A 20,918-nucleotide genomic window follows, 5' to 3' on the forward strand; every position below is an offset into this window, starting at 1 on the left:
GACAGATGACTTGGATAAAGGGAATGGCTGTAGGATGATACTGCTGGATTTTGCAAAGCCATATGACAGAGCCTTGCAGTACACCACTAGTCAACTGGCTTTTCCTAGATTCTGCTCCTCCATGTAACTCCTTGGTGTCTCTCCATCAGCCACCTTTTTATCCACATCACCAGTTTCATAACTATCTCCATTCGTTGCAGTTTGCATAACTAGGTTCCATGTGGTATCCTAAGAATAATAGACCTGATTATAATGTCAGGAGTTATTTCAGTAAAATACGTGACTATTCTACCACTGGTAGGTGACAGTGATTATGCTGACCTGACATGGTAAGTAGATAAGTATATGGATCTATTTAGCAAAGGGATGCATTTATAAAATACATCAATGATGCAATAATGGAATGTGCTCCTAGAATTAAAGAACAAACAGGATGGTAGTGAAATGGATGTGCAATCTTATTAAGCAAGAGATATTTAAGAAAAACATGATGTGGAAGGAACACCGTATGCATAAAGATGATGTTAGTTATGAAAAGTATAAGGCAAAAGCCAGAAGGGGTTACTTCTGGTTACTTAACTTTCCATACAAGTATTGTATAGAAAGTTAAGTGCACATATGAAAATAAAATGACTCTTCAATTCAACTCCAAAAAAAATTCTATTGTTATGTTGCAAGTAAAAGAATGAATGTGAAAGAATAACTCTTGTCAATGCAGATAGAATGTGGATGGTAGATGCAGAAGTGATTGTTCAACTACAGATGATCAATAAAAATACCATACACTGGTCACGTCACAAATTTTGAAGTAAGACAAAGAATCAGTTTCTTTCTTTGGTCTGAGTGATAACATCATAACTAAGATTCGAAGGAAACAACTTATGTAGCTTGATCATATCAACAGATTAAAATGATCTAAAAGTTTTGCTAAAAGCTATCAAACTAGTATGTGCAACATAATACTGCTACCTCCACACTCAGGTGTAGAAGTAGCAATTAGGAAGAAACTCAGGTATATGAGGAGGTACTAGAGCTGTTGCACAAAGCACATATATATTTGGCAATATGGACTGATGTAATATTAGCACGAATGTTTAAAGAGTTTTCAACTGAACTGGCTGTATAATTTGAATCTCAGCATAAGCAAGATTCCACAGGAGCAGAAAGAATGTATGATAATCCCATTTGCAAAGATTGATATGTCTAACTATCAACCATCAGTATGTGGAGTGGTGGTGAAGATTTTGGATAAATTAATGAAGTCGTGAAGTGACTATGCACAAATCTTTCTTTGCTTAGATTTGGATAAAGGATGAAACCAAGAATATAATTTCTTGGCATCTTTAATTTATAGTATAACCAAGTGAAAAATACTTTCAACATCTATCATTAATCCAGAGTATTTTAGTAATAAGGTGTGTACCTTTTGGCTAATTGTATGTGGAAATGTGACTTCTGCATTACTTCGACCTTGCTCTCACTGATGAGACCTCAATCTGGGTCTGGATCACACTGATGTGCTTTTGTGCATGGAGGGGTGGGCCTGTCACTGAATGGAACTACTGCTGAATTAAATGATCCTTTGGGTCACTCATTATTGGGTAATCTGAGAGATTGCATGAGTTTTTGGAGAGGTATTCCCACACTTAAACATATCTTAATAAAGGTTGAAACCAGTCTGGGTAGTGGCCCTTCCCATAATGCATATCATTATACATGTCCATAAGAATATGTGCATTGCATTATGGGATACTAAGGCAATTGATGTCAAGTCATTAGCCTCTATATACAAGTAGCCCAGTCATGAAGTGACTTTGTGAGCAAACTTTGTTTGCTTACACTTGGATAAAGGATGAAACCAAGAATATAACTTCCTGGCATCTTTAATTTATACATTACTCTTCTACAGATACTGAATGATATCATAGATGATAGTGGTGTGCAATTTTGGAATATCAACTCACTAGTCACCAGAATAACTTCATTTTTGGAATAAATTATATATATGTCTTTATATATATAATTTATATAATATATATATATATAGTGATAATGTTCAGAATATTTCATATTTCTAGTCTACCACTTCCTTCGTGCCACCAACTGGTCTTACCAGGTGACCAGTTGGTAGCATGTCTGTTGGGAGAGATAAGAAAGTATATGTGCAAAAACACGAGGCCCATTTATCATGCTAGTTTCCTTCTTCGTTTTCATGATATTACCAAAATGCATCCCCCCCATGCAAAAAATAACGATAACATAAAAGCATGTATACACAAAAAAATTGAGATCAGCCAAGGTTTGTGATAAAAAAAGTATACATCTAGTATATTAATTAGCTCTTTACTTATAATTGAAGTCTTAAAGAGGACAAGAAACTCAAATCACCTTTCCTACAGCAAGACCTCCTAGAACAGACATTATTATCCCAAATATCTTTGCGATCAGAGTTTTAAATCTTACCACTTCTGGAACTTTTACACCATTAAGGTAACATTTAATAACTGGAATACCACTACCTGCTGCTACTGGCTGAAAGAAAGTACCACTAATTAATACTGATTTTATAAATCTAAGATCTACAATATAACAGATAATCTAATTTTTCTCAGGATAACTGCTTATTTTTGTATAATTAAAATGATAAATTCATCAATTTTGTTATGTTTGTGGCCTTCTTATCTAAGTAATATTTTGAAAAATAAAATAAATAAAAATCATGCTTCAAGCTAATTTCAGTGGTCATACTGAAGACAAACTAATTCTTGGTATAAAAGAAAATAAGAGAAAACAAAATACTTACTTTTTCATTAAATTTTGTTAAAATACAATAGAGAAAAATTAGTATTTAGTATAGGACTAAATATTCTTATAAGACTATTTTAGTGTTATATTAAATTGACAACACTCCAACTGTAGTTCATGAGCTATACTCTAAAAGAATTATCTGTTCTTGGCCCTGAACTTCATTTACCTTTCCTGGTGATGGAGTGCTATTTTGACAAAAATGTCAGCACTGGGAAGAAGAAGAAAAAAAAAAAAAAAAAAAAAAAAAAAGGGGGGGGGGGGAAGAAGAATAGGATATTTTATAAAACAACTTAACTGGTTCCATTTTTAAAATGAACATTGTCAGTAGTAGCAGCTGCCATACACGTGCTGCTCAGATAAGTCATTATATTTTAGTAGATATTAGCGATATTATTATATATAATTGGTGGTATTTTGTTTAATTCTGACTGTGTTGTTTAGTCAAACTAATATTAGGCACTATACTTTCAAAAACATTTTTTTTTTATGGCACTGATGAGTAAAAGAAAAATGACGATCAAGACATTGATGTTGACTGATACCAATGTGCAGGATTTAGCATGTATTTAATGTATTCATTGCCGAGAGTGAATGGTTTGTGGTATGAGAGCAAGAATGGAGAAAATATTTGTTGGAAATGTTTCATAAGCAAGTATAAGAAATGCAAGTCATGATAGGAGCAAAAGAATGAAGTGACTGATATTATGGATAAAAAGCAGGATTTTCAAAAGTGTTGTTTGAGAATGTAGTGGAAGCAGTGAACAACAGTGCATGAAATACGAATGAGCGTTTGAAAGTAATAATATGGATGATGAGATGCTAGCATGAAAAGAAACTGCACATTTATGCAGACTCCTTCACAGGACAAAACTTGAGCTCAAGCAACTGGAAAAACAAACTGGTGTGTGGTATAGAAGGACAGGGAATGAAAGAAAGAGTGAATGGGAAAAGCATAAAAGTGCAAGAAACTGGGAGAAAAGAGATAGTATTATATGGGACATTTGATGATAAGAGGTATATTTAATGAGAAAGTGACAAATCCATGTTTACCAGGTGCAATGATAAAGGATGTTAGTGAAATTGGTAGAAGAAAGAGGTAAATGAATTAACTGTTTCAACAAGCACAAATGATTTAAAAGGTGAGAAATATGCAATGAGAGAAAATATGAAAGAGTTGTTAGAAGAAGCAAAAATAAAGAAGGAGGATAGTAAAGATTGAGCGTCTGCTGCCTCGGTATGATAGGAAAGAATTGAGAAGAAGAGCCATGATTGTCAATGACTCTCATGGTGTGCAGTTTACAGATGTGTGTGTGGAGTAAATTTGATGGATGTAAGGACCTGTGTATTTCTTATGGACTGCACTTAAATGGTTTTGGAGTTAGGTGTTTGGAGAAAGTGTTGTCAGTGAGAGTTTGGAAGTGCAAAACCAGGGAAAACAGATATTAGGGGAAGCAATCAAGCATGTGTCTAGCCAGCCCTGGGATATACAAGTATGAGAATAGGAACAATTATGAAAAGCTAGTTGAAGTTTCCCAGGTTTCAAATCTGAATGGACAGGTGATGACATTATGTAAGGGTAACTGAGCCCAAATGAAATGATTGTACACAAATGCCCGAAGTATCAGAAATAAAGGAGTTTTTTTTTTTTTAAGCATTGGTTAGCTAAACTTGGCCAAAAATTCATGGCATTAGTAAGACCTGGTTGTCAGAGAACGATGTAATTACAGGGATAGAATGTGGTGGATATTGTATTTTCAGAGAAGATAAAAGAAATAGGGCAGGGAGGAGGGGTATTATTAATGATAGTTGAAGACCTTCAATCAACAAAAATAGAAGTTAAGGAAGATGGTAAATCTGATTGGTTTGTTTTGAGGCTGTCTGGTGTGAGATGGAGGCCAACAGGATAAAATATAATGCTCATTGCTGCTATAGACCTGGGGGGGGGGTCCAGAAGAAAATGTGGATAACATGCATCAGATTAGCAGAATGAGTGCAGGCAGAGCAATTACCATGGGAGTTGTCAACTATGGTGATATAGATTGGAAGGAGGAAAAGGCACATGGCAAAATGGAAATGGAATTTATACAGTTACTACAGGATAATAACCTGAAGCAGCACGTGATGGAAGAGACCAGGAATTTGAGAGTGTTGGATCTGGTAAAAGCATCTGAAGATTATCTACAACTGCAGTAGCAACTGTACCTCCAATTGGGGAAAGTGACCATGCAGTCTTGTCCTGGGAGGTTGCTCAACATGTGGAAATTTCAGCCAAAAAAAGGGGTTATGTGGAACTACAAAACTGGTGATTATGACAAACTTAGGAGGCAACTTGGAGCAGTGTCATGGCAAGTGGTCAAGGACTGTTGGAGTGAGGCAGTATCAGAGTGCATATCCTGGATCAGGAAGATAAACTGAGTAGACATTAAGTGGATGACTAGCAATATAAAGCAGGAGCTTCAAAAAAGCATTGTGGAATGACTATAAACAACAAGATGATCAAGTATGCCCATGAGCAGTATAAAGCACAAACAAGAAGGGTAACTAGTATGGTAAGGTATGTTAAATCAGATTTCGAGAGAAAATTAGATAAGCAGGCAAAAGTAAATTCAAAAGAGTTTTTTTGCTACTTAGCAAGTAAGAGAAAGAATCACTATGGAAAGGTAACTTTACTTAATGCTGATGGTAGGAAAGTGATAGAAACAGAAGAAATAGTTCGGTTACTAAGTGATTCACTTTACAAGGTATATCATCCAGATGGTGACTGAAGTGACAGACTGATGTGAGCACTGAGGTAGATGAAATGGAGGTACTCAGTATATTGAAAAATATCAAGGTAAATACAGCAGCAGTGGGCTTGGACGATATGCCTGTTTGTGTGCGACGAGAATGTGCAAGGATGCACTGTTAGGTGGGTATTGTGTGTGTAGAGTGGTTTTATCCTTCACTCCTGAAGGATAAGTAACTTTTTTTGTATTTTAGTTGATAATATTGTCCGCGCGGTTATGCGCTCTGCAACCATATGCCTCGGAAAGGAGTGTCCTATTTCAATTCTCATCACCGATGTGAAGAGGTAAGAATCTTTCTCAGACATAGCCAAATTAGCTGGTCTTGGGCGTGGACTGCAGGGTTTTTCTCCCCAGTTCATCTTGTGTTTTTCCTTTCGCAAAGCAGGTAAACCGATCTTAAGAACACAATGCTTCACATATGGTTGAGAGTCGGGGTAACGACCCCCACCTCATGGTGAGTTATGAAAAAAAAAAAAAAAAAAAAAAAAAGGGAGGCCCTACATGGGGCTGTAGTCCCAACAGAAGTTGATAATATTAGGTTAACTTATTGTAGTTTTATTTTAAACAGATGTGTGATTGACCGAACTTTTTAGTTTGTAAGTAAACCTTGTATTTTTTTTTGTGTGTGTTTAAATACGATATTATTGGCGTGTTGCCAATGTGTGGTAGAACAATGGTGACAAAGACAGTGTTGTCAAGTGATTTGAATTTGAAGGATTTTGTGCAGGGCAGTGTGTGTGTGTGTGTGAAATGTATTCTTCAAGAAAATTAAAGGATACAGGGTGTTCGGGATAAATTTGACATATTTATAATTAATTATATTTTTCCGTAAGTTACATGTATTAACACACACTTCTCTTCATTTAAAAGTTTGGACCCTTCTTCATTCATATACAAGATGTCAGAAAGGATGGATAGCTGGAACCCACCTGAATCATGGAAGAGAATAACTTGTATCATGATGATTCGTGCCCGCCATCAAAATAAGGATATTACGACTGCTGCCCAATGCTCCCTGAATACAGTAAAAACAATCAGGCATGAACTAGAGACTTGCAATGGTGACTACGAGGATGTAGCAAGAAGAAAGATCCCTAGCAGACGATCTGATTGCGTTCGTACAGCAGAATTCCTCGCAAATCTGCAGGAACAGGTGTTGAAGAACCCTGGCATTGGAATTCGGGCTTTGTTCGTGGAGTTGCTAACTGTAGTCAAGCCCTGGATAACAAGGGTAGCCAATGGTAGGCCGTATGTATGGCAGCAGGATTCGGCCCCTTGCCACACCTCTGGGAAAAGTCAAAAATGGTTGTCTGAAAATTTCTACGACTTCACCAGTCCAAATGTTTGGCCTCCAAACTCCCCAGACCTTAACCCCATGGATTATTTTGTATGGGGCGCAGTTGAAAAAGACACCAATCGCACTTCCAGTAATACAAAAGCCCAGTTAATGGATAAAATTAAAACAGTTTTTGCGGCCCTTCCCAGGGAGACTGTAGCATCAGCTTGTTCGAGGTTCCGAAGCAGAATTGAAGCTGTGATCGATGCTAATGGTGGTTATTTTGAGTAAATCTTGTTGATAGTATTGTAATTAACTCTGCCTGTAATGTTTTTTTGTCAATTCATTAAATTTAATAGATACAAAGAAGATTTTCTTTTTCCTTACGAAACTGTCAAATTTATCCCGAACACCCTGTATATGGAAGGAAACTGAAACTGGAGAGAACGTGTGCATTAAATGCTTCAAAAGTGAGTGCCTATTAGGCGATGAGAATGCAATAAATGTTAGCAGAGTGAACAGATTGATGATAGGATGGAAAATGTCAGAATTAATGTCGAATGTGCTGCTGTGGATATAGAGGAGAATGAAATAGACATTAGTAAAGAAATAATGTGCTTGAATGTTATCCTTCACAGGACAAAGTGCATGAAATTGAAAAACCGCAGAAGTTGCAAGAGATTAGCAGGGTAATAATACAGACCGAGTGAACAAACAAGAAAAACAGGTTAAGGAGAGAATTATGTAAGGAGACTCAATAATAAGAGTACTTAATGAAAGTGGGACAAAACCATGTTTCCCTGGTGCAAAAATCATAATATTAGTCATGCCATTTGGATGAAAAAAAGATAAGGCAAAGGAACTGTTTGTCTTGGTTGCACAAATGATTTGAGAGGCAAGTATTATATAAGGGAGGATATAAAGGATTTGTTACAAGAGGCAAAACTGAAGAGCGAGAAGGTGAAGATTGTAAGTCTCCTGCCAAGTTATAATAGAAGCAAACTGAGGAGGAGGGCATTGGTAGCTAATGAATCTATACATAGGTTGTGCATGATGTAGGAATGATGTAGGATTTGTGGATCTTTGGTCTGTGTTTGACGGAAAGAAGGATTTGTATAATGATGATGTTCTGCATCTAAATGGTTTTTGTGTCCAGAAAGAACTTTGTTCACTGAGCATGCTGAAGAACAAATTCAGGAAAACTTAAGCAATTAGGGTGGAAGGTACCATGAGGTGAGTGAGTGTGAGAATGACCCAGTGAGGAATCTAGTCTCTCAAGCAAAAATAGTGAATAGGGCAATCAATTCAGGAAGTAAAGGTGGGTGGGGACCTAAAGGAATGCTACAGTTTCTATATACTAATGCCAGAGGTATCAGTAACAAAATGGAGAAGAGTTTTTGGCATTGGTTACTGCAACCACACCAAACATTATAGGCATTAGTGAGACTTGGGTAACAGCAGATGATGTATAAATTAAAGATACCAAGAAATTATATACTCGGTTTAATTCTTTATCCAAGTGTAAGCAAACAACATTTGCACTTTAACTATTTTCAGGACTGGGGAAACTCATATGAAGCAAATGACTTCACATCACTTGCCTTAGTAACCAAGTAACCATTAAACCAAGTATATAATTTCTTGGTATCTTTAATTTATAGTATAACCAAGTGGAAAAGCTTCCGACAGCAGATAATGTAGTTATTACAGGGATAGAATGTCAAGGGTTTAGTATTTTCAGGGAAGATAGGAGAGATACTACTGATGATAGCAGGTGGGAGGGTGGCTGTTCATTTGAAGCAGTCTGGTGTGAGATTAAGGCCAGGAAGGCAAAATATATGGTTGTTTGTTGCTATATGTCAAAGAGTTCCACGGATGATCAGGAAGATATGCATTGCCAAATTAGTACAATGAATACAGGTCGAGTGATTATTATGTGGAACTTCATCTGTGAAGATATAGACTAGAAGGAAGAAAGATCACATGCCAGAAAGAAATATAATTTATACACCTACTTTGAGATAATTACTTAAGGGAGTATGTGATGGAGGGGGACTAGGAGTGTGAGAGTGTTGGGCATGGTCATAGGATCAAAAGAGCTGTCCATTACCAAGGTGACCACATTGCCTCTGGCTGATGAATGTGACCATGTGGTCTTGACTTAGAAGATTGTAAAACATGAGGAATATTCTGTCAAGAAAGGGCATAATGTGGAACTATAAGGCAGGTGATTATGACAAGCTTAACAAGCTTAAATCTCAACCATGACATAAGACATTACAGGATAAGGATTTTAGTAGTGCATGGGAGATAGTTAAGGATCATCTAGAGGAAGCAATATTAAACTGTATGCCTAAGATATGGAGGGTTAATTAGGTAGGAGTTAGATGGATGAGTAATATCATTAAGCATGAGCTGCAGAAGTAGAAAATGCTGTAGAGAGTATATAAAGAGAAAGGTGACCAGCAAACTCATAAATAGTACAAGGCTCAGGTAAAGATAGGTGATCAGCATGGCAAGGAAGGCATAATCATATTACGAGAAGAAACCAGTTGAGCATGCAAAAGACATCCCAAAGAGTTCTTTCATCACATGGCAAAGCAAGAGTATATCATTCTAGTGGAGTTATTGATTCAACATGTGTGACAGATGGGGATGAATTGGAGGTTCTTAGGATATTGCAGAATTTCATTCTAAATGTAGCTGTGGGAGGATGGGCTATCAGCTCGGGTTTTGTGAGAATGTGCAAGGGAACTGGCAATGCCTCTCAGACTCTTTAATTTAAGTCTCAGCTATGGTAGAGTTCCAAGTGAGTGGAAAGAGAGCAAAATAATTCCCTTGCATAAGGGAGGTCCTAAGACTGCAGTATCAAATTATAGACAAATCAGTATCTTAGGCATGGGGTAAAAGTATTGTTATGTTGGAGGTTTAATGGATTTTTTACAACACTCAAAAAGAATTAAAATAGAATTTAATACTTCCTATATTTCGTCCTAGTCACTAGGACATCTACGGGGATTACAAAAACAATTAATGTAACATGCACACAAAAACTTACAATACTAAGCCCAACCATGTGGGTGACACTAAAGTCCTATCTAGGTGAAGCGCCCTCTAGGGGGCGGTAGTAGGTGGCCTGGAATGTAAGGTGGGACCTCTGGTGATGAGTGTTCCCCAAATCTTCGGAAGCTTAATGCAACCTCGGAAGCTTAATAAATACGGTTGCATTAAGCTTCCGAAGATTTGGGAAACACTCATCACCAGAGGTCCCACCTTACATTCCAGACCACCTACTACCCCTAGAGGGCGCTCCACCTAGATAGGACTTTAGCGTCACCCACGTGGTTGGGCTTAGTATTGTAAGTTTTTGTGTGCATGTTACATTAATTGTTTTTGTAATCCCCATAGATGTCCTAGTGACTAGGACGAAATATAGGAAGTATTAAATTCTATTTTAATTCTTTTTGAGTGTTGTAAAAAATCCATTAAACCTCCAACATAATGTCCTCACAGCACTTAAGCCTCTACACAAGGTAAAAGTATTGGAAAAAATGGTCAAAATGAGAATTCAAGAATGGGTGGATAAAGATATGATACTGTATGAGAGGCAACATGGATTGTGAAGAGTAGTTCATGCCTTAGCAATTTACTAACTTTTTAATAGAATGACAGCTGAATGAATAAGGGAAATGGCCACACAATGATTCTGCTGGATTTTGCAAAAGCATCTGACAGAATACCACATGGAACTTTGTTATGCAAATTAGAATAAATGGGGATGGATATGACACTGGTTAAGTGGATAACAGGGTGGCTGCTGGACAGATATCAAAAAGGGGTATATGGAGGAGCAGAATCGAGACAGGTGACTAATGGTGTGCTGCAAGGTTCAGTGCTGGGACCATTGCTATTTAATTTTTACATAAATGATATAGGAAATAAACTGAAAGGAAATATTCACTTGTTTGCTGATGATGCAAAATTAGGTCAAGTAACAGTTAATTAAGGCGATATGGTGAGCTTGTAGATAGGCTGTCAGTATGGGCAAAAGATAATGGGTATCAGCTTAATGTGGACAAATGTCTAGTTATGCATTTTGGGATAAATAGATTACAAGCTGTATACCACACTGATGGCATTGTACTCCAGGAAACAGATGGAGCTAGAGATTTAGGGATGGTGGTAGATAGAGAGTTAAAGTTTAGAGGACATATTGCTAAGGTTGTCCATAATGTTACTTGGCTATTGAAGAACACATTAACATGTACAGATAAGAAAGTTGTTATTGCTCTTTATAAGGCCTTGATATGCCCACATCTGGATTACTGTGCTCAAGTCTGGTCTCCTGGGTTTTTTGGAGATGAAGAAATGGCAGAGAAGATTCAGAGGTGAGCGACCAAGATGGAGAGTGGTCTGTGGAATGTTCATTATGAGGATAGATTGAGGATTGCCAACTTCTGCAATCTTTAGTGTATAGATTGCAGAAGTTGGTTGATAGGAAAAAAGACGAGATATGATAGAAACATTTAATTTGCTTAAAGGGTTTTTATAGGATTGAAGCAGGGGAAATAGTTTAGCACTTGGCTAGAGGGGCCTGATTTTTTGCTTGGAGAGATGTCAATGAGTGGAATGGGTTGCCAGAGTCAGCTGTGAATACTTTGTCTATTAATGGTTTCAAGGTGGGACATGATAGATTGTGTGGATAGTTTGGGTCTCTCGCGATGAGTCTTTGGGCTCCACAGAGGTGCCCGACAACAATAATAAGTGGCAGTCTGATAAAGTTGTTTAATTTTAGTCTCAGCTCTGGCAAGGTTCCAAGGAAGTAGAAAGAGGGTAAGATACACTGCTCAACACAATTAAGAGATATTTTAGTTTTCTTGTAAATTATAAAGTTATAAAAATAATTTACAAATGTAACACATTTATTTTAAAATATTCTCAATATACAACAGTGTAAAACATGCAACTGCATACAAAATCATGTTAAGACTTGTCTAAACGTGTCTTATCCATATTAGCACGTGAGGGGTATAAAAGCATAGCTTATTGCACTCACTTCAATAATGCATAATTGTCACTTCAATTGCAAACTTGTATCACCTACCACCCATTATTTTATTAAAAATGGCAGAGCAACATGATATCCTGGAATCCATGGCTTGGAAAGCCATTGGTCGATTAGAAGCTCAACAAACACAGCAAGGTGTCACCCAAGTGTGTCATGTATCTCAAAGCATAATTTCGCGACTTTGAAATCCCTTTCTGGAGATGGGAAATGTTTGCCGAAGACAAGGTCAAGGTCGCCCATCATCAACAACTTCAAGAGACGATCAGTATTTGTCATTACTTGCCAGAAGAAATCAAATACTTAACGCAACACAACTCCGAAGCGAACTTGCCACAGCAACAGGGAGGCTGGTATCGATGAACACAGTATGAAATTATCTTCATGCCATAGGTGTATATACTAGAAGACCAATGATTTGCATTCCACTTACTGCAAATCACAAAAGAGCCCAAAGAATTTGGGAACAGGAACACAGCAATTGGTCAAATGATTGGGTTTGTGTACTTTTTAGCAACGATTCCAGGTTCAGTCTGCAACCAGATAACTGACTTACTTAATATGGCGTGAAAGTGGAACAAGAAATAATCCACAGTTTGTTTGTGAAAGACCCCAACATCAAGGTGGGAGTTTGATGGTATGGGCTGGAATAAGTAGAGGTGGCCATACTGATCTCTATTTTATCAGAAACAGTTCCTTAACAGCCCAATGGTATCGCAATGAGATTTTGGAACCTATAGTTCATCCATATGCTGCTACAATTGGCCAAGAATTCATTTTTATGGATAACAATGCTCACTTACATCGTGCAAATTTGGTACAAGAGTGGTTTGAGGAAGAAGGTATCGAACGAATGGATTGGTCTGCCTGTTCACCAGATTGTAATCCAATTGAACATGCTTGGAATGCTTTAGGCAGGCACGTTTCTGCTCGAGTGGTGCCACCATGATCACTTCAAGAGTTTGAAATTGCTCTCACAGAAGAGTGGGGATATATCCCACAAGAACTGTTTGATCATCGTATCCGGTCCATGCAATCAAGATGTACTGCTGTTTTGGCTGTTAATGAAGACCACACGTCTTATTAAAAAAATTAACAAAAAGCGTTTTTGACTATTCTTGTTAAAATTATTTCACACTAAAATGTATAATTTGTTAAATTTGTAATAAATATCGATTATTTAAACAATATCTATCAATTATAAACTATCCATAAGTAAGTAATATTTATTAATGTATGAAGTACCCAATAGTTATAATTATTTGCAGAAATTTATAATTTTCCGACAGATATTCCTATAATTAAATTAAACTAAATATTCCTATAATTGTTTTGAGCAGTGTAGTTCCATTACATAAAGTTGGCTTGAAGACATAAGTCTTCAAGCCAACTTTGGAGTGGCGGTTAAAGTACTGAAAAAGTTGGTTAAAAGTAAAATTCAGGAATGGGTGGATAGGAATATGATACTTTATAGGGGGGAGGGGCAGAATGGCTTTGTAAAAGGTAGGTCCAGCCTCAGTAATTTATTCACATTTTATAATAAGGTGAGAGCAGAATTGGATAAAGACATTTCCCATTTCAATAAATGGGAAATGGCTACACCATGATACTGCTGAACTTTGCAAAGGCATTTGATAGAATACCGCATGGAAAAACTATCACATAAGTTGAAGTAAATGGGAATGTGTTAGTGGCATGGATGGAGGGGGGGGGGGGAAGGGTGGCTGACAAACAGACATCAGAGGGTGGTGTTAAGTGGAGTGGAACCTAGGTCTCTGCACTAGGATCACTACTCATTAATTTGTATATTAATGATTTAGCAGAAGATTTGAAAGGGGGGGAACATTCAGTTATTTGCTGATGATGCAAAACAAACTAGGGAGGGCAATAGTTGATAAAGGTGATGTAGATATCTTACAAGATGATTTAAATAAATTGGCAGTGTGGGCAAAGGACAATGGTTGTCAAGCCAGTGTTGTTAAATGTAAGTTTCACTTTGGGACGAAAAGATTACATGCTTTGTAACATGTAATTTAGTTTACAGTAACATATAACCTAGTTTACAGGAATTTGATGGGGCTAGGTATCTGGGGATGATGGCAGATAGAGATTTAAAATTCAGAGGACATATTGCAAGAGTTGTTCAGAGGATTACTTGGATGCCGAACAGTACACTGACAAGTAAAAATAGGGAGGTTATTATCCCTCTTTATAAGGCTATGATGCCACATGTTGACTACTGTGCACAGATTTGATCACCTGCATTTCTTGGGGATCAGGAGGTAGTGGAGAAGATTCAGAGACAAGTGACCAAACTGGTGACAGGTCTGTGGAATGTTGCCTATGAGGGAAGAGTGAGAGTGTGTGGGTTGCAGAGTTTAGCTGACAAGCAGAGGACTCTCTAAGATTGAAACAGAAGAATTTTTTCAATAAATGGGGAGTAGAGGAAAAATGAGGGTCACACTTGGAAGCTGTCTAAGAGTGTGGTTAGTAAAGGTTATTTTCTTGGAGAGTGGCAAATGAGTGGAATGGATTGCTAGAGGTGGTTGCGAGTGCCCCAAAAGGGAATAAGTTTAAGAGTTAATGGATATAGTGGTTCTCCCAGGATGAGTCTTTTGACTCCATGGAGTAGCCATATAAATAATATGTATGGTTTGCATTATATGCAAATATAACTTTACCGTAATGTATTAATTAGTTGTCATTAGTCAAGTAATAACCAAACTAGAACCCAACATTTTTAAGCATAGCTCAGGAAATATCAAGAACTTATTTCTTTTACTTTAATAGAATGAAATTGTATAATAAAACTGTTCATTTTACCTGAAAATTTATTTAACACATTTGTTCCACCCATACAATGAGAACTCCAGTATGAGAATGTGCAGACCTTGATACAATTCAATTATTATGGATTGTGTTGAATTTTTTCTTGACAATTATTCATAAGACTATTACACTTTTTTTATAATCTTTGTCAAGTAGCTTTATTTTATCCTCCTACATGTTTCGCCAATCTTTTTCTATTGGCATCTTCAGGGAATACAAACTAGTAAGCTAAATGAAGGTTACAGACTAGGTTATAACTGATAATTCTAATTCATACGAAAAATTGGTATTGTGCGTGACAATGTGCGTGTCTCGTTAACGTGATTTATTCGTTATGGCTCATTACGTAATTGCTATGAAAGTTCATTTCTTTGATGTTTAATGATCTGATAAAAGTTTTCCAAATTTCTGGTAAAATTAGACCTTGATTCTTGTTTAGGTTTTCAGTTTTACGGGCGACTGTAGCTGCTTCTTTAAAGGTTCTTGAATGGTAGTTATCTTCTATGTATGGCATAAGGCTCTTATCCCACTCAATATGATGGTTAGTAGAGGCAAAGTGGCACGAAAGGCCTGAAATGTCTTGTCTGTTATTTCTGACATATCCTATGTGTTCTTTCTTTCTCGTTTCAAAGCTTCTAGAGGTCTGACCTACGTAACTAATACCACATGAGCAAAGTATATTATATACTCCAGAGTACTTGTAGAATGGGTGAGGATCTTTCGGTGATCTTAAAAATTTCCCGAATAGTGTTGATTGGTTTGAATGCCACTCTGATCTTGTGGTTTTAAAAGGTTAGCTAATTTTTTGGAAAGGTTGCTGACAAAAGGAATCGTAATTGTACTGATGTATTGTACGTCATCACGTTGTTGATGTGGTATATCAGTAAAGAGAATCTTGTTATAGAGTCTTTTTGGGTAACCATTTAAAGAAAGTTCTCTGGATATTGTGGTTAATTCCGTTAGTAGGTCATCCTTGTCTGTCGTATACTGTATAGTTCTTTTCTTGAGACTATGGATAATGCTAAGTTTCTGAGCTATGTGATGAGCTGAGTTGAAATGGAGGTAACGTCCAGTATTTGTAGGTTTTCGGTATACAGATAGGTTGATACTATTATTGGATTGTTTCTTTATTAAAATATCAAGGAATGGCAGTTTTTTTATCTTTTTCCATTTCTAATGTGAATTTGATGGTATTGTGGAAACTATTGATTTGGTTGAGGTAATTCATTAGTTCTTCTTTCGTATGATCCCAAATGATAAAGATGTCATCTACATATCTGTACCAAATTTTCGGTTTTGGAATGATCTGGGTTAAGATTTTTTGCTCTAGATCTTCCATGAATAAGTCAGCACAAGCAGGTGATAGGGGACTGCCCATAGCTAATCCAGTGAGTTGTTTGTAGATCGTTTTTTGCCAAATAAAATAAAATCTCTTTACTGATATACCACATCAACAACGTGATGACGTCCAATACACCAGTACAATTACGATTCCTTTTGTCAGCAATCTTTCCAAAAAATTAGCTAACCTTTTAAAACCACATAAGATCAGAGTGGCATTCAAACCAATCAACACTATTCGGAAATTTTTAAGATCACCGAAAGATCCTCACCCATTCTACAAGTACTCTGGAGTATATAATATACCTTGCTCATGTGGTATTAGTTACGTAGGTCAGACCTCTAGAAGCTTTGAAACGAGAAAGAAAGAACACATAGGATATGTCAGAAATAACAGACAAGACATTTCAGGCCTTTCGTGCCACTTTGCCTCTACTAACCATCATATTGAGTGGGATAAGAGCCTTATGCCATACATAGAAGATAACTACCATTCAAGAACCTTTAAAGAAGCAGCTACAGTCGCCCGTAAAACTGAAAACCTAAACAAGAATCAAGGTCTAATTTTACCAGAAATTTGGAAAACTTTTATCAGATCATTAAACATCAAAGAAATGAACTTTCATAGCAATTACGTAATGAGCCATAACGAATAAATCACGTTAACGAGACACGCACATTGTCACGCACAATACCAATTTTTTGTATGAATTAGAATTATCAGTTATAACCTAGTCTGTAACCTTCATTTTAGCTTACTAGTTTGTATTCCCTGAGGATGCCAATAGAAAAAGATTGGCGAAACATGTAGGAGGATAAAATAAAGCTACTTGACAAAGATTATAAAAAAAGTGTAATAGTATTATGGATTGTATTGATCAGGTTCGATTATCGCTATCTGACTTGAGACCAGAAACTATGAATGCATGCTGGAAAGCTATTTGGCCCACGTGTTAAAGAGAATGCTCCTGATCCCTTCAATCATACTCCAGAATTCCCCAATATAATAAGTTTGGCATGTGAAATTGGCGGAGAAGGATTCGATGATCCTACATCAGCAGATATCGAAGAATTGTTAATTGATAAACCTCTTAGCGAAGACGAAATAGTGGAGATTGTTTCTGAGACTTCTGAAAGCGAAGAGGTTAATGATAATGATCAAGATAATTCTACTTTTACTGCTGATATTATTAAAGAAGGTCTTAAACTGGCCAGTAATTTAGGCAATTATTTTGCCCGACATGATCCAAATGAAGAACGTGCTGGGAAGTTTTCACGTGAGCTTAAGTTGTTAATGTCTTCATACAGAGAATTATATAGCAACTTATCTAAAGCATCAACACAGCGATTAATAACTGAGTTCATGCCTAAAACTACTGAAACAAACAGTGGTACTTTTGTTCAAGATATGACAAGAATTCCACAAGTTGAGGCAGAAGTCGATGATGATAATACCATATCTAGTGATATTACAGTCTCATGAAAACGAAAGCTTTTGCGTTTATTGTCAGAAACTGATAGTGAATAACATAATTTTTTATAGAATCCTTAGGAAACAACTGAAATAAATATGTTTTTATTTAAAGTTATTAAAATTCAATATATGTATGTGTGTTCTCCATGAAATGTAAATAAAAATCTTATGATCCTAACGAATTTAATGTTTGTTTTTTTCATTATTTTGCTTGTTTTATTTTCATTATTCCAAATACCTTGGAATTACTCTGGATCCATCGCTAAGCTTCAATAAACATATCAACAATGTTGCAGTCAGAGCAAAAAGAAGACTAAATATCATGAAAAGGATCTCAGGTAAAGAGTGGGGAGTCGATGCTAAAACCTTAAAAGTCACATATACCTCTATTATCCATCCCATAATGGAAAATGCTTCGCCTATTTGGATACAAACATCACATACCAGTTTAGACAAGCTTATAAAAATTCAGAAAAAATGCAGCTAAAATCATATGTGGACTAAGGAATACACTCCTGGAAAATAGCAGAATTCGAATCCAGCCTTGTTCCTTTAAAAATTAGGTGGCAAGAAAATCTTACCAAATTTGTAGAAAAAAAGAGCCAACCTTGTACATCATAAAACAAGTGAACTTTTTAAAAACTCGAAACCAACAAACAGAATAAAGAAAAAAATCAACAATGCATAAAATCATAAAAAATAAAATTTCCTTGGATTGTCCAAATAAAATAGCCAACTACCCAGCATTTCCTCCAAATCAAGACAGGAAAAATATAGTTATCAACTCCGAAATAGGGAAACATGAGAAAAAAAAGCCTAGAAAACCCTGAAATCTTGAGATCATTAGCTATTTCAAAAATAATGGAATGGACCTGACTCAATAAAGATCTACACAGATGTCTCCAAAAATCCAAATGGCAATTCTGGAAGTGACGTACTCATCTATGGCTCATAATATAGAACTAAAAACAACTAACAGTATTGGATGCAACTCATACCATGCAGAATTAATAGCCATTAACATAGCACTGCAATATTTGGACAAACAAAACCGAGAGTTTATATTTTTCACAGATTCCTTAGCAGCCCTTCAAGCTATTAAGAATAGCTAAACTAGCCATCAAGAAATATTTAGAGACATAGCAAAAAACATAAACAAACTACATAAAGATTCTGAAATAATCTTCCAATGGATCCCATCCCATGTGGGATTAAAGGGAAACAAAACTGCAGATGAAGTAGCAAAAATGGCCGTCAAGTGATACCACAGATTTCGATCTTTTTAAAACTGCCCAAAAAAAAAACATAAAAAGAACAATTCTTCAGGACACGACTCACCACTGGTACTGAGCAAAAATTCCAGGCGCTACCATCAACTCAAAGTTTAATTGCAGTGCCACAAGTTTAGCAATGGCATAAAAATCTTCCCCACCTGCAAAATCTGTAACATCGAGGAAGCATCACCAATTAATTTGCTAAACTGTCTGAATATTTCCAAATGTGAACTCTATAACAACCCAAAAAAGGTGCTGTATAAAATACATGAACTTGACCGCTATGATCTGGAGTAATAATTACCATGAGATAATTAAAAAAAAATTATTTTGCTTATATTTCAGGTTTGGAACCAATATTCACTTTTTCTATGGAGTCAGTAGTTCTTTTTACACGAATTCTATTTACACATAATTTTTAGAAACGTATCTATCTCATAAAAAGAGGTTTAGGTGTGTGTGTGTATATATATATATATATATTCCATTTTTTAATATACAAAAGCAGAGTAGAAAGTTAAAAAAAAAAAACAGAATCAGAGACCAACAGATTTATCTGAGGTTTTCTTTCAAATAACAAATGGCCACCAAAAGCTATAAATATAGAAGGTCTCTAATACTACTTTAAAAGGATAAATAGTACTAGTTTTTGGAAAAAGTGAATTGTTTTAGTAAACAGAACACATTTGTTTCAAGAGATTGTGTTTTCTTCTAAAAATGTTCTTATGTTACTGTATACTATAATATATTAGAGACAGAAAATGGAACAGTATAATCAATTTGAAAGGATTGTTTAGAAAAAATTTCTAAGTCAGCAGTTCATTCTAAGTATTTCTCATCATGGATATTTTCATTCTGATGCAGGGTAAATTAATGATTACATTTTTACACTGGAATTTACTGAGATATGACAAGTATACATTTCTTTCTTTCTATTTAAGGAAAGAGAATTTTTGTGAAGAATGCTAACCTTGAATCAGAATGAAATGGTTCTTATATTTGAAGTGAGTATATGAATATACTGGAAATATCAAGTTGCTAATTCTAAAAATGATTAAGAATGGATTTTTTTATAAAATATTAATTTTTTTCCCTTTAAACTTTGGGTGTGAGAAAATATCTGACATGAATTTTTTTTAAAACAAATTTTATGTAAATAATTATATCCCATTTTCCCTTTATGTTTTCTGTATATTTCTTTCATATCAATTAAACAATTTTTTTTTAAAATCCCAATTTAATCTTATTTTTGTGATTAAGATAAGTGAATATAATAAATGACATTAATTTTAAGATTTTAGGAAACTAATATTTCTTTAAGGTTAAATAACTTTATATACTGGAAAGAAACCAATACTCATGGTGCAAACCTTTAGGTGCAATAAAATAGAAAATTTGTATACTTTTAAGCACTTCCACGGCTTTAGTACTACAAGAACCCTTCTATTCATGACATAAAATCTGAGCTAAAAATGAATTCTTCCCTTTACCGATTAATGCTTGAACATTTTAAAGCTCATTTCAATCTGATCATAACCATCACTTATGATTTTCTTAACAATATTCCAAAGAGCCAATTAGGGATAGCTTCGGTTCTCACTGGCTTTTTTTTGCAATGACTGTAGTTGATGATGATATAAACAATATTTTTTTTTAGATTTTTCATCATCATCATCATGCATATATCAGCGATTTAGGCCTAGTGTGACCTGTTCCGGCCTTAGAAGTCATCGTTGAATCGTTTAAGAGGACATCCTGGTTTTCTTTTTCCTAATGGCTTGTTTTGGTAATCTTTCTGTTTTCATTCTTTGAATGTATTCCATCCATTTATGTTTATAGTTTTTAAGTTTTTCTATTACTGATTCTTGGTTTAATTCTTTCATAATTTCTTCATTTCGTTTGTGATCAAATAGAGTATACTTTGCAGTTTTTCTCATAAACTTCATTTCTGCTGTGATTAATCTTTGTTTGTCTTTTTGTTTTATTGTCCAGATTTTACTTCCACACATTAAGACTGGTAGGGCTAATGTATTGTATAGTTATAGTCTGGTTTGTTTTTGAACTA

General features: G+C 35.6%; 1 protein-coding gene across 1 annotated transcript in view; it reads right to left on the bottom strand.

Annotated features, from left to right (window-relative positions):
- Window positions 1–20,918, bottom strand: part of LOC150108972 (H(+)/Cl(-) exchange transporter 7-like) — a 327,290-nt gene that overhangs the window by 267,171 nt on the left and 39,201 nt on the right. Inside the window, exon 6 of the mRNA XM_090401357.1 lies at window positions 2,389–2,532. Coding sequence (XP_090257483.1) covers window positions 2,389–2,532 — 144 coding nt within the window. The remainder of the gene's footprint in view (window positions 1–2,388; window positions 2,533–20,918) is intronic.

This window comes from Typopeltis vanoorti, chromosome 2 (genome assembly GCF_054136105.1).
Source record: "Typopeltis vanoorti isolate ZY-2024b chromosome 2, IOZ_Tvanoo_1.0, whole genome shotgun sequence".
In the NCBI taxonomy this organism is placed as follows: Eukaryota; Metazoa; Arthropoda; class Arachnida; order Uropygi; family Thelyphonidae; genus Typopeltis; species Typopeltis vanoorti.